At 48.2% G+C, this 11,532-nt stretch overlaps 6 protein-coding genes across 6 annotated transcripts; 2 read left to right on the forward strand and 4 right to left on the reverse strand.

Moving 5' to 3' along the window:
• Positions 1-364: 364 nt before the first annotated feature.
• On the reverse strand, positions 365-1,592 carry EJ05DRAFT_185090 (uncharacterized protein). The gene has a single exon (XM_033739628.1). The coding sequence runs from the start codon at positions 1,135-1,137 to the stop codon at positions 685-687; it is 453 nt and encodes a 150-aa protein (XP_033604236.1). The 5' UTR covers positions 1,138-1,592; the 3' UTR covers positions 365-684.
• Positions 1,593-1,715: 123 nt separating this feature from the next.
• Positions 1,716-3,752, reverse strand: EJ05DRAFT_472751 (carboxylesterase family protein). Its single transcript, XM_033743245.1, has 3 exons — positions 3,155-3,752; positions 2,207-3,105; positions 1,716-2,148 (listed from the first exon to the last, which is right to left on the reverse strand). The coding sequence occupies exons 1-3, from the start codon at positions 3,640-3,642 to the stop codon at positions 2,048-2,050; spliced, it is 1,488 nt and encodes a 495-aa protein (XP_033604237.1). The 5' UTR covers positions 3,643-3,752; the 3' UTR covers positions 1,716-2,047.
• A 1,020-nt stretch (positions 3,753-4,772) lies between these two features.
• Positions 4,773-5,722, reverse strand: EJ05DRAFT_535130 (DUF423-domain-containing protein). Its single transcript, XM_033749229.1, has 2 exons — positions 5,376-5,722; positions 4,773-5,226 (listed from the first exon to the last, which is right to left on the reverse strand). The coding sequence occupies exons 1-2, from the start codon at positions 5,514-5,516 to the stop codon at positions 4,984-4,986; spliced, it is 384 nt and encodes a 127-aa protein (XP_033604238.1). The 5' UTR covers positions 5,517-5,722; the 3' UTR covers positions 4,773-4,983.
• Positions 5,723-6,740: 1,018 nt separating this feature from the next.
• On the forward strand, positions 6,741-7,056 carry EJ05DRAFT_496682 (uncharacterized protein; the record flags this gene model as incomplete). The annotated part of the gene is made up of 2 exons (XM_033746431.1): positions 6,741-6,942; positions 7,016-7,056. The coding sequence occupies 2 exons, from the start codon at positions 6,741-6,743 to the stop codon at positions 7,054-7,056; spliced, it is 243 nt and encodes an 80-aa protein (XP_033604239.1).
• A 692-nt stretch (positions 7,057-7,748) lies between these two features.
• EJ05DRAFT_472754 (uncharacterized protein) lies at positions 7,749-9,652 on the reverse strand. Its single transcript, XM_033743246.1, has 4 exons — positions 9,436-9,652; positions 8,805-9,388; positions 8,605-8,756; positions 7,749-8,556 (listed from the first exon to the last, which is right to left on the reverse strand). The coding sequence occupies exons 1-4, from the start codon at positions 9,442-9,444 to the stop codon at positions 8,120-8,122; spliced, it is 1,182 nt and encodes a 393-aa protein (XP_033604240.1). The 5' UTR covers positions 9,445-9,652; the 3' UTR covers positions 7,749-8,119.
• On the forward strand, positions 9,653-11,521 carry EJ05DRAFT_530344 (arginase). The gene is made up of 2 exons (XM_033748966.1): positions 9,653-10,037; positions 10,087-11,521. Exons 1-2 carry the CDS (start codon positions 9,927-9,929, stop codon positions 11,164-11,166), a joined length of 1,191 nt encoding a protein of 396 aa, XP_033604241.1. The 5' UTR covers positions 9,653-9,926; the 3' UTR covers positions 11,167-11,521.
• Positions 11,522-11,532: the final 11 nt, after the last annotated feature.

Genomic DNA, 11,532 nt, shown 5'->3' on the forward strand with positions numbered 1-11,532 from the left:
CCTTGAACTTCACATATATTTTATGTAAGCCAGCTGAGATATCACCTTCAGCTGCCCGGATGACTCTCTGCGCTTTGTGCGAGTCAGCAATACCCCTCTACAGTGGACCGCCTTCCCTTGCCATTCTCCCAATACCAAGAGGAGGAGAACACAGTACACTTCATCCTCTCTTGCTCACTGTCGCTCTCTCGCTCGCTCCGATGTTGAACCGCCTCTACCACTTAATACCCCGCCATATAGTCAAAGCAATCGAGCCGGCCAATCACGAGGTCATCTAAAACGCCCGTTTAGGTAATAATTATCTCAGCCCTTGCCCAGTTCGGTATAGATAGCAATCGACTGATCCGAAGGCTTTATATAAACATCAAAGGAGCTTCCTCGCTATCACTCCCGGTCTTTGTAGTGCTAAAATCGTATATATATATATATGCAATTGCGCTTATAAACCGTGACCCGGAGATCTGGAGAAGTTGTACTTGAGTTCCAGTTCAACCATCACTGTCTCTCCTATACGTCATTCCAGCTGAGCCGCCGCCATGGCTTCAACCAAGAAGGACCCGGAGCAGATTGCTCTGGCAAAAACATTGAATCACGTCCCTTGGTGTGATCACTATGAGCGCATGATCTCAGGCATGCTGTACGTCGCGTCAACCCATCCTCCCATATCACTCTTCACCTCCCTTCCTATCGACCCACCTCTCCGACGCTCACGTCATCTACAGCTACGACCCCTTCACGCCCGAACTCAAGGCGGCACGCTTCAGGGCCCGCGCCTGGGCCCACAAATACAACAACTGGTTTCCTGACACCGATCCTGCTGCAGACTTCGACTCTCTCGCCGCGGAGCGGAAAACACAGCTTGAAAACATCATTGGCTCTGTCGGACCAGACCCTTTCATCGAGACCCCCTTTCGCATCGACTACGGCTGCAATATCAGCATTGGTCCACGCTTCTATGCTAACTTCAACCTCACAATCCTCGACTGCGGGCTCGTCACGATTGGGGCGCGCGCCATGTTTGGGCCTAATGTGAGCATCTTTGCTGCCACGCATGAGGTCGAGGTGGAGTCTAGAAGGAACGATATAGAGTATGCGGGGAGTGTGGTGATTGGTGATGATTTTTGGTGTGGCGGGCATGTGGTTATTATGCCTGGTGTGAAAATTGGGGATGGAGTTACGATTGGAGCAGGGAGTGTAGTTACGAAGGATATCGAGGGGTGGTGTGTTGCTGTGGGTAGTCCGGCTCGAGTTGTGAAGAAAGTGAAGAAGTTGGAGCCGTGGACTGAGGAGGGGGCGAAGCTGAAGGAGGACGTCGAGGCTCAGAAGGCGGTCGCTGAAGGCAAGGAGTGAAGTGGGAAATGGTATGATCTCAAGCGGTACATGAAATAGTCCACTATGGGTGTAAGTACATATAACAGTGAGCTAATATCACCATCAGAAATATCTCCTTCTATACATCATTGTTAGGAACACTTTTCAACCTTATCGTGAAAACATCTCCGCAGATGCGCGTAAGGGAGACGACACTTACTCATTTGTATACGATGCCGAGGTTGACAACTACGTCAATGACGTGACGGAATAGACTTGGGACACGATCATTGCGCAACACTATAGGATTCCAGCGGAGTACGATATCTCCAACGATATGCTTAATGGTATCTAGTCGAGATCAGACCAGAATTCATTCCTCGGAAACGTAAATTTCGGGAGGCAGATTGGATAGATCAATTACTAGACCATAGGGCGCGTTTTGATGAATATACTTAAGTAGAACGCCCTTTGAGAGGACGTGTTGTGAGAAGTTTATCATACAGCTATACATCTGATCTCGATGTACCTTTGCAGCCTCTGTACAATGTCCAAACGACTATGTACAGACGCTACTATTCCTCTTTGGTAAACTGTGAGAATGTTCTTATAACAGAAGGACTTACATTGATTCTAAGTGTGTGGAGGTTGTTAATCGAGTTTTCATACGAAATACCACCTTGAGTGATTTCCCGGGCTAGGCCTGGATAGTTAGCGATATAGTATCATTCGTAATCTATGAAGATTGCAGCTGAGCACAAGGAGCGTCGTAGTCGGTTGGATCATCAAATTCCACACTTGCGGTTTGATTCGAAAACAGCCGGACGAGAGTTTTTCCTACGACACAACAACAGTCAGCAACATCAACAACGCTCTCGGTGCACAAAAAACATACCTTCACCCGTATACCTCGGCCATCCAAACCTCTCCAACCCATTCACGGGATCCCTCACAAATGCTGCAATAGCCGCTCTCAGATACCTGCCGGCCTCCAGTGCCTCCTTACTCGGCTCCTCCCAAGCAAAAAGCTGTTCTCCCGAAAAGATTAGATTATTGTCTGATCCATGATAGCTGCGGATCCAATCGTAGGGTCTCGTCGCATCGAACACCCCATCGAACAAGTATCGCCACGTCGGCACCCCCTGCGCAGCCCAGTACCCAGCCGCCGCTGCAACCGGACAATGCTGACCTGTCAACGTGATCAGATCTGAGAGAGTATGATTCACTCCCACCACCGGATCCGCCGGGAGGATACTGTCAGATTCGTGCGTTGTGTGCGTTACTAGGAGAGGTAGCTTTGCAAATGCGCCCTCACGCCCACGTCGCGCAATCTCCGACGGATCGAACACAGTCACATTGTCTACGACTGGCGCTCCCGCAGCAACACCCTCTGCGATCGTAGGTGTGTTATTGGGCGTGATGGCGCGCTTGAGCGAGCGTGGTGGCAGGGCACGTAAACATGCTACCTCAGCGAGTCTATTCTCAGTGTTTGCACAGCCTGTGGTGTTGGCAACGTGTTCCCACGATGAGCCGTCGTCCGAAGGGATCAGGCCGGGCTGGCCACTCAGCTCGATTAGAGAGCTGACGATGGGGTCCTCTACATGTGCGTAGGATAGGAGTGCTGCGGAGATGGAGCCTGCCGAGTGGCCCATGAGTGTCATGCGGGATGGGTCGCCGCCGAAGGACGCGATGTTTGTACGCAGCCATTCAAGAGCGAGACGTTGGTCGAGCAGACCGATGTTCTTTGTCGTAAGGGCTGGTGTATTCGGGAAGCCAAAGATGTTTACCCGGTAGCTGAGAATTGATCAGTGGTAAAGCCTTTAAGGGCGGAGTCCAGGCGTACTTAATGCTGGCGAAGATAATGTCTCTCTGCTCAGATACGAAGCGGCGTGCATCATATGGTGCGAGAGAGTTTCCACCAGATATAAAGCCACCGCCGTAGAGCCAGGCGATTACTGGAAGATTGCCAGTTGCATTCGAGGGCTTCCAGAGGTTTATTGTGAGGCAATCTTCGGCCTCTGATACGCCTGAGTACTTATCGGAAGCAGATGTGATATATGAGATTTGGTAGCATGTTGGTGGGGTCTGTGTGGTGTCTAGGACCTCATCTGGAGACTTTGGTTCGAAAGGAGCGGGAGGAGCAAAACGTAGATCTCCTACTGGTGGCTGAGCGAATGGAATGCCGAAGAAAGCGTCGACGCCTGGATATGGAGAGAAGCCTTGCAGAATGCCTGATGTGGTATTGAGTCTTAAAGTACTGCTAGAGACACTAGTCAAGCTGGTAAGGATGACAAGTGCGATGTGATTTCTCAACAGTCGAGCGAAGACCATTGTCAAAGCGGAGGATTACTGAAAGAACGAACTCATGAATTAATTTAATAGAAAACAACCAAGTAGATTTGGAGATTAGTGGGAGGACAAGGAGACCATTTTGTAATCTGATATCCCGCACGGACAGTGTAAGCTACACTACCCAGTAGTATAAACGGTGTTATAGTATGAATAGGTTAGATCAGGAACAGCTACTTTTCAGCCAATCACGACTCGTTGTATACGAGGACTATGCGAGCATACAAAGTCTGACTAAAAGCTCATTGCACACGGTTTCAGCTCCGTACGACGATCACTGGCGTACGTACTACCTAGATGTATTGTAAAGACCCCAAGAGATACTTGAATAGGATCTATCGTGGGAACTCAAACTTGAAAGATTTGGTTAGGATAGAGGCAAGGGAAAAGGGGTATGCTTAGTCATGCAAGTCGACCAATTGATGCCTGAGGCACATAAAGGTCTTCTTTTTTTTCTCTCCGGCCTGACTTTCAAGTGATGCCTTAATTCGGTACCTTTCGATGTGAATGTCACATCTAAACTAATTGATCAGCGACATATTTCGAGCGAGAGTAGAATATGATGACTTAAGGGCTGTTACGAGCATTACCATTGATATCATGCATGGCATGGGTTAGATCAGACTAGCTATTACGAACAGTGAATATCAAGGTAGACACGAATTTCAGTGAGATCTAGATTGTGGATCTAGCGACCTTGTCAAAGGACGATCAGATTGGTTTGATTCCAGGCATCGAGACGATTTTTGATATCGACCTGGCAATTACAACCACAACGAAGCCTGCTGTGTTGGAAGTTGATCGTGAATGACCTGAAGACATGAGATGTGGCCATGGTCAAGGCAAGGAGTATAAAGATGGTATGGGAGCATACGGAGTGAGCGTCTCATCAACCGACTGGCAGGTCTGTAGATCCGGTTAGAGCAATTTATAGATATCAATGTTTATGATAGCTCCTGACCTAAATATCTTTCCAAATTCAGGCCATGTATTCCTCGCAAAGTAATGATACTTAACAGTGCTCATTAGCAAAGACTCCTGAGTAGGTAAACCATTCCATAAGACTTATTCTTCCAATACATTTGCTCCGCTGGATATGGAAAAGGTTTAGTGTATATCTAAGCAAGAATGGGTGTTAAGTACTACAACGTGATTTAAATTATTCATCGGCGAGCAAATTTACAATTCACAGAGCAGAGCCCAGGAAATCTAAAGTCGAAAGAGATGAGTTTTCGCGCTTTGTACACTCAGAAGCCTTCTCAAAAAGGTTCTGCACTATATTCTTATCCTACACGCCAATGAATTCGCGTCAAAACCTCTAGATTACCTCATAGCAGCTGGAATGGGCACTCTCTTCCCAAAGGCTAGCGCAACCCACCCTCCGATCAGACAAAGTCCTCCAAGAGGGGTGATCGGACCAGCGATCTTGCCAAATCGCTGCGGATCGAGGACAAGCAGATACAGACTACCGCTGAACATGGTCATACCAGCAGTGAACAAGCCCGCAGCAAGTTTGTTACGCGGTGCGATTGCTGTGGTAAGAAGAAGGACTCCTGAATGGATAAGCTAAAGCTGTATCAGCTCATTCCGGTAAAGAGCGCGCTGTCTGGTTCCATGATGCATCTCCAAACACACGCGATAGTACTCTTTTGAGATACATGCTCCCGGAGAACCTAACAGATTGCACCCCCAAATAGGAAATTGTAAGATCGTACCTGATACTGCGCTGCTGTGCCCCAATTCGCTATCCTCGCTGGGTCCGTGATGCGTTTCTTAAGTCCATGCGCACCGAACGCGCCTAGCATCACCGCACTCGCGCCGTACAGCGAGCCGACGGTCCAGAAGAGAGGTGGCATTATACACAAATCGCACGAATGACTCGTACGACAGTTGATGTGCAACAGTGTGCCTTATAGTAAGCTCTGCTATAGGGTTGTCAATCAACGGCATGTCACGCGGAAGACACACAGCATTTACACGTTACCGACTCCGGGGGCGGATTCCGGGACACAGATGTGTTGGCGCGATCGATCGAGTGGTCGATTCTCCGAATGAGGATGAGTGGTTGTGATGATGAACAATTTAGTCATGGATTGTATTCTGGTTGATGTTCCACGTCAGAGCGGAATATTAGATTGACCGTCGCTAGCTAATACGGCCGTCTGGCTTGTAGCCCAAAATAGAAACATATCAGATTGTGCTTCTTCAGGACGTTTGCCAACTCTACGAAGATCTGCGTAGCTCGCACGAGATAGTGTATCCAGTATCTCTTTCATCAATAGATAACTGTACTGTGACTCCACGCCTCCCATCGAGAATGACGATGCACCGCCACAAGCCACACATTGCCACAAGGGGTCGTGGCTGAGCCGAGGATCAACAAAGATCTTTCGTTCGAAGACCCTCGATTGTTCTCTATTCGTGTTCTCATCTCCGCACACGAGAACCAGGACAAAACCGGTCGTCGAGGCTGAGCAAGGCTTAAACTTACCTCACCGCTCGCACATCACTCTGCGTTGCGCCAAAAGCAAGGCAGTGAAGCATGCCAATCCCGCCCCCGCCAAGAACGCCCGAGGCGTCAGGGATACGAGGGCTTAGTTGCATCTAAGGTTCATACCAAGCTACATACTTACAGTGGGAAACGAAGGTGCCAACAGATACTGCGAACATCGCCATTCAAGCGGCGTGAACAAAATGAACAACAGGGAAATGAGCCGTCGATTTACGCTTGCGGAATGGTTTACGCCAGAAGCTTCGCCGGAATCGACATAGCTGTTCCGCCCCCAGCTCGAACCGACTCCTTGCCTGACGATCTGCCAAGCAGGAATGAGCGCATCGATGTCACGGTGTGGCTGTCGGCCTGTCACAAAGACAGCACTTTCCATGAATGGGTGGAATATCTTACGGCCCCAGGATCACGGCGCAGGGCAAGCATGAGGATATATATACGCCCGCGTGCCTCCCTTTGAACAACAAGTATCTTCCTCCACTCCTCACTTCCTGACAACCTTGTACGCCACAAACACCTATTCATATACATATTCGAACGACCTACATCGTTGACATCAACGTTATACACAATGTCTCTCTCCGCAAATACCCAAGCTCGCTTCTACTTTGCGCTTCTCCTCGTCCTACAAGTACTCGCCCCGCTCGTCGAGGCCAAGAAGGGCAAGGGTGGCTCTGGAGGCGGTGGTGGTGGTGACGAGGAGGGTGCTGGCGCGATGACGAGCCCGAACGCGCTGTTGGCTGTTGCGCCGGTCGCAGTCATGGTGGCCTGGGGTTTGATGAGAGAGTAAATTGTGAGTGCACCTGGACGGTTGTGGTTAGGAGTTTGGCTGACAAGTTGTGATAGAAATACATGCTATCCTATTGCGGCATGCTGCTGGGACCTAAATGATAATTATGAGGAGGAGTTTTGATATCTTGGTCGTTGGAATAAGCGGGAGCAAACCGGAATGCCGAGATACCCGTAACATGGACACGAACGTACTCTCCACCCTATCATCATACTTGTTTCGAAGTTAGCATTTGCAACCAAGCAATATCATTCATTTACAACCCAACTTGTCCGTCTGCTCTGTGACTAGTGTACTATCTAGACTGTGATTAGTCAAAGTCATTCTTCAGTGTCATCTTACCCTACTGCGACCCCGGTAAGGTAAAGCAACAGGATCTGACAATGCCGTTGCTGTAGTAGCTGCTCTGTACTCTATTCTATCCATGATATGTATCTATACTTACATTTCTCTGTTCTGCCATGATGCACTTGAAATGGTATACACCTGACCACACCATACCCTGATACTCTCCGTCTTTGTGCTATATTGTCCTGGTCGTTCGAGCTTTCAGCCCCCTGGGAACTGGGCTCAAGATGTGAATCATTCTTGTCGTAATAGTACCCCTCAAAAACGCTCTGTTAATCCCCTTGACACCTCCCAATCTAGCTTAACTACTCTCTTGATCCACACCAAACCATGAAGCCTTCAAACATACCTTGGTAATGTTATGTAAACACTGTCCGATTGGGCCGCTGACATGGTGAGGCGGAATTAAGGCAATAGTAAGAGCGTGGAGGCATATAGTGACCCTGGTATTGGCCCCGAAAGTCAGTCTAAGATTGGTATTTATATATATACATATGTATAGATGAGCGACTTTGGACTGCGACTGGTGCAGTCCATCATGCCCGGCACTGGCACACGATATATGCCGGTATTGTACCACTGCTGATCTCTTCGAAAATCGTGGGTACCACTTTTATTCGGGACGACACAAGGCCTCGACCCTACTGGAACCAATATTCTCAGCATACACTTTCCAAAGCGACTATGAGTTCGTCGTTTGGATGTGTACTCGAGAAGAGAAGCTCGAATAACGCTGTCCTGTTACATAATCCAGTAACACGTACATAATGCCTTCCATCAATCGAAGTGCAACGGTCATGTTCTCCACGATCTCAGGCGCCGCTCAGTCTTGTGGACCTTCGTCGCGTAGTTTCGGAACCATTGGTTGTCTCTTTCGACTTGCGCCCTTTCTTCGTCGACTCGGTCTTTGCTTCAGACTTTACTTTCTGTTTCTTTGCTGCTTTGTCGGGCGTTTCTGAACTCTTCGATGCCTTATTCGTCCTATTCGCCTGTGTAGTACTAGGTCTGTCTTCCTCCTTTTCTTGATCCTGTTCAACTTTTCGCTTTGCACCCTTTCCCTTAAGTTTTGTTTCCTTCTCATTAGTGTCACCATCCCCATCGACGTCGCCAGCGACAGGGCCTGTCTTCTTTTGTACGCTTGGTACGACAGCAGACGTTCTTCCGCCGACCGTGAGAAACACAATCTTCTCACCAGATGGTAATTTACCGCCATCTTTCTTTCCTTTGCCCCAACGATGCTTCATTAACCCTACATGAATCAGTAAATGCTTGCAAGTAGACCTCGAATTTCACCTACAATTATCCGGAAATTTGCTGGAATCGGACAGTGTCTCACAAGCGATAGTACAGACATTGATGAGTGATTCGTGTAGCGTTTTGATTTGAGGATCGGACAAGGTGTTGCTGTATTGCTCTGGATGGATGCGAGCTCCATACAGAACCTCATCGCTACAGCAGTCAGTATTTGAAAAAAGGCATACATAGAGCACGACCTACGCAACCCAGTTGCCAACACCACTGATATTAGCCTGGTCCAGCATCAATGCTTTAACGGGCACCCTTTTACTCCTAAGCTTGGCAGTGAGCCATTCTACCGTGAGGATTTCTTTGTCAATGACCGGATCAGGTCCATTCTCTTTAAGCGGAGTAGTATTTCGCATCTTAGTGGCATCGACATCGACGAGCCTAATGCGACCTAAGCGACGCGGATCTACAAATGCAACCTGCGTATCTTGGTCTTCTTTTAGCTCGAGTATGAACTTCCAGAACCTTGGTGGCCACTGTTGCTCCTCATCCTTCGCAGGCTTGTAGTAGGAGCTGTCATCGTTGGAGAATTTGACCCATCCAGTCATGCCGAGATGCATCAGTGGGTGTGGAGGAGAAGACATCTCGAGCCAGAAATATTTCCCTTGTTGCCTCGCTCCGATAATCTTCTTTCCAGTCATGGCTTTTTGGAAGGCTGAAGCAGACGTGCCTACTTTGCCGTATATGATATCATCTTCTTGCACTTGGACTTTTGCTATAGTCTTGCCTAATGCATGCTTTTTTAAATAGTGTACGACGCGCGCGATCTCTCCTATCTTCGATACGTGAGCAGAAGCGAAGATGCTGACCAAAGTTTGCTTACCTCAGGCATTCTGATCTCAAATAGTCTATGACAATCGAAGGAAATAATTGCAATTGTGGTGCTTGGAAGTAATTGCAATTATGGTGCTTGGAAGTACCAACGGGATTAGCTGTGACGTCGACGTCGGACGGTCAAAGCTCAATGCGTTTACGCGTGATCACGGGATTCTATTAAATGGATTTTATGTAATCAAAATGGCCGATCCCAATGGATGCCAAAGACGTCGTCGCATCATATGTAGACAGATGCGAGGAGTGTGAATACACATGATTCAGTGCTACTTACATCCCAATACTTTGCCTGCCGGGAAGATTATTCATTTTGAATACAGAACAGACGTCTCGCCAGCTCATTACCTTAGCGAGTAGTCTACAACAGCCGACTGATAAGATGTTCCTGTTACATAAGAGCACGTCGGCTCCAGATATCAATGCAACAGGTTCCGCGTTGGTTTCCCATACTATAGACTTTGGCTCGAACAAAAAAACAGCATGTTCGGCTTGTTCACTACTATAGCCCTGGTTTGCAGTGGCCTAGCCACTGCGCACAAGCCAGTATATGGCGAAGAAGAACCAGGTCTTATCGACAAATGGGGGACCGATGTATACTTCATTAACATCTTTAACATTCATGATGACTAACATTTTGTAGTGGGGATTCTCGGGAATATCGACCTTTGCCCATTTACCACACGTGAAATGTCTGACGCATCCCGAAACTGTGTTTGACATTGCTATCCTAGGAGCTCCATTCGACACAGCTGTATCCTATAGACCAGGAGCAAGGTTCGGACCAAAAGCGATTCGCGCCGCGTCTGGTCGTCAGACAAGCTTCAGAGGCTTCAATGCTCGTGCAGGTCTCAACCCGTATCGTTCGTGGGCTACGATGATGGATTGCGGCGACATTCCCATCACGCCATTCGATAACGTGCTGGCACTTCGTCAAATGAGCGAGGCATTTGAAGAAATGACTTTGAGGAAACCTGCTGTGGATCCCGCTTTTGCGTCTCCATATCAGCAAAAGTCAAAGATTCTTACCCTAGGAGGGGACCATAGCATCGCACTTCCGGCCCTAAGAGCTCTTACTAAGACTTATGGCCAGCCTGTTGCTGTGGTACATTTCGATGCTCATTTGGATACTTGGGATCCAATCAAGTATCCATCAAGCTGGATCGATGCTACCGATGAAACGACGCAGTCGTTCTTCAACCATGGTAGCATGTTCTGGATGGCTGCCAAGGAAGGACTCATCGCCAACGCATCATCCGTTCACGCAGGTCTTAGGACGCGACTCTCCGGTGATGATTATATGGATTATGAAGAGGATACGGCCCAAGGCTGGGTCCAAATTTCTACGGATGATGTGGACGAGATTGGTGTCAAAGGAATCATCGACAAGATCATGAACCGTGTGGGAACTGAGATGCCGGTCTACTTGTCCATTGATATCGACGTCATTGATCCTGGGTTGGCTCCTGGCACGGGAACCCCTGAGCCCGGTGGCTGGACCACGCGAGAGCTCATTCGTATCCTTCGTGGTATCGAAGGACTGAATGTAGTTGGAGCCGATATCGTAGAAGTCAGCCCTGGCTACGATGGTAGCGATGAGTCTACAGCACTAGCAGCAGCTCAAGTCGGGTTTGAAGTCCTCACTAGCATGGTTCGACGTGGTTTGATCGATCAAGCGAAAGTCCGGAAAAGCTCGAGTGTTGTAACCAAAGATGAATTGTGATTATGGTACTCCCAACACACGAATAGTGGTAGCATTTATAGCAATCACCAATCTGAAGCTATCGTACATTCTTTATCTAGTATCGAGGGAGTATAGCATGCTCATATTTTCAGAGAGTAAGATATATTGTCTTTATGATCTGGAGGCGGAAACATCATCTAACCAGATCCTTCCTACGTGGCACTTGTTCTGGTATTTGTACTAGTACTGCCGTAGCCCGGCCGTTGGTTACTCTTACTCAAATCGCCCCGCTGTAAGTACTACTCGGGAAAACAAAGTACATAGGTATGTGCATGCCCGTGGTAGAAATGAACTCGATCCATAGAGCTTTCTACTTATAGTATGTAGCACAATGACGTCATGATA

The sequence above is a fragment of the Pseudovirgaria hyperparasitica genome (assembly GCF_010093815.1).
Source record: "Pseudovirgaria hyperparasitica strain CBS 121739 unplaced genomic scaffold EJ05scaffold_2, whole genome shotgun sequence".
Lineage (NCBI taxonomy): Eukaryota > Fungi > Ascomycota > Dothideomycetes > Acrospermales > Acrospermaceae > Pseudovirgaria > Pseudovirgaria hyperparasitica.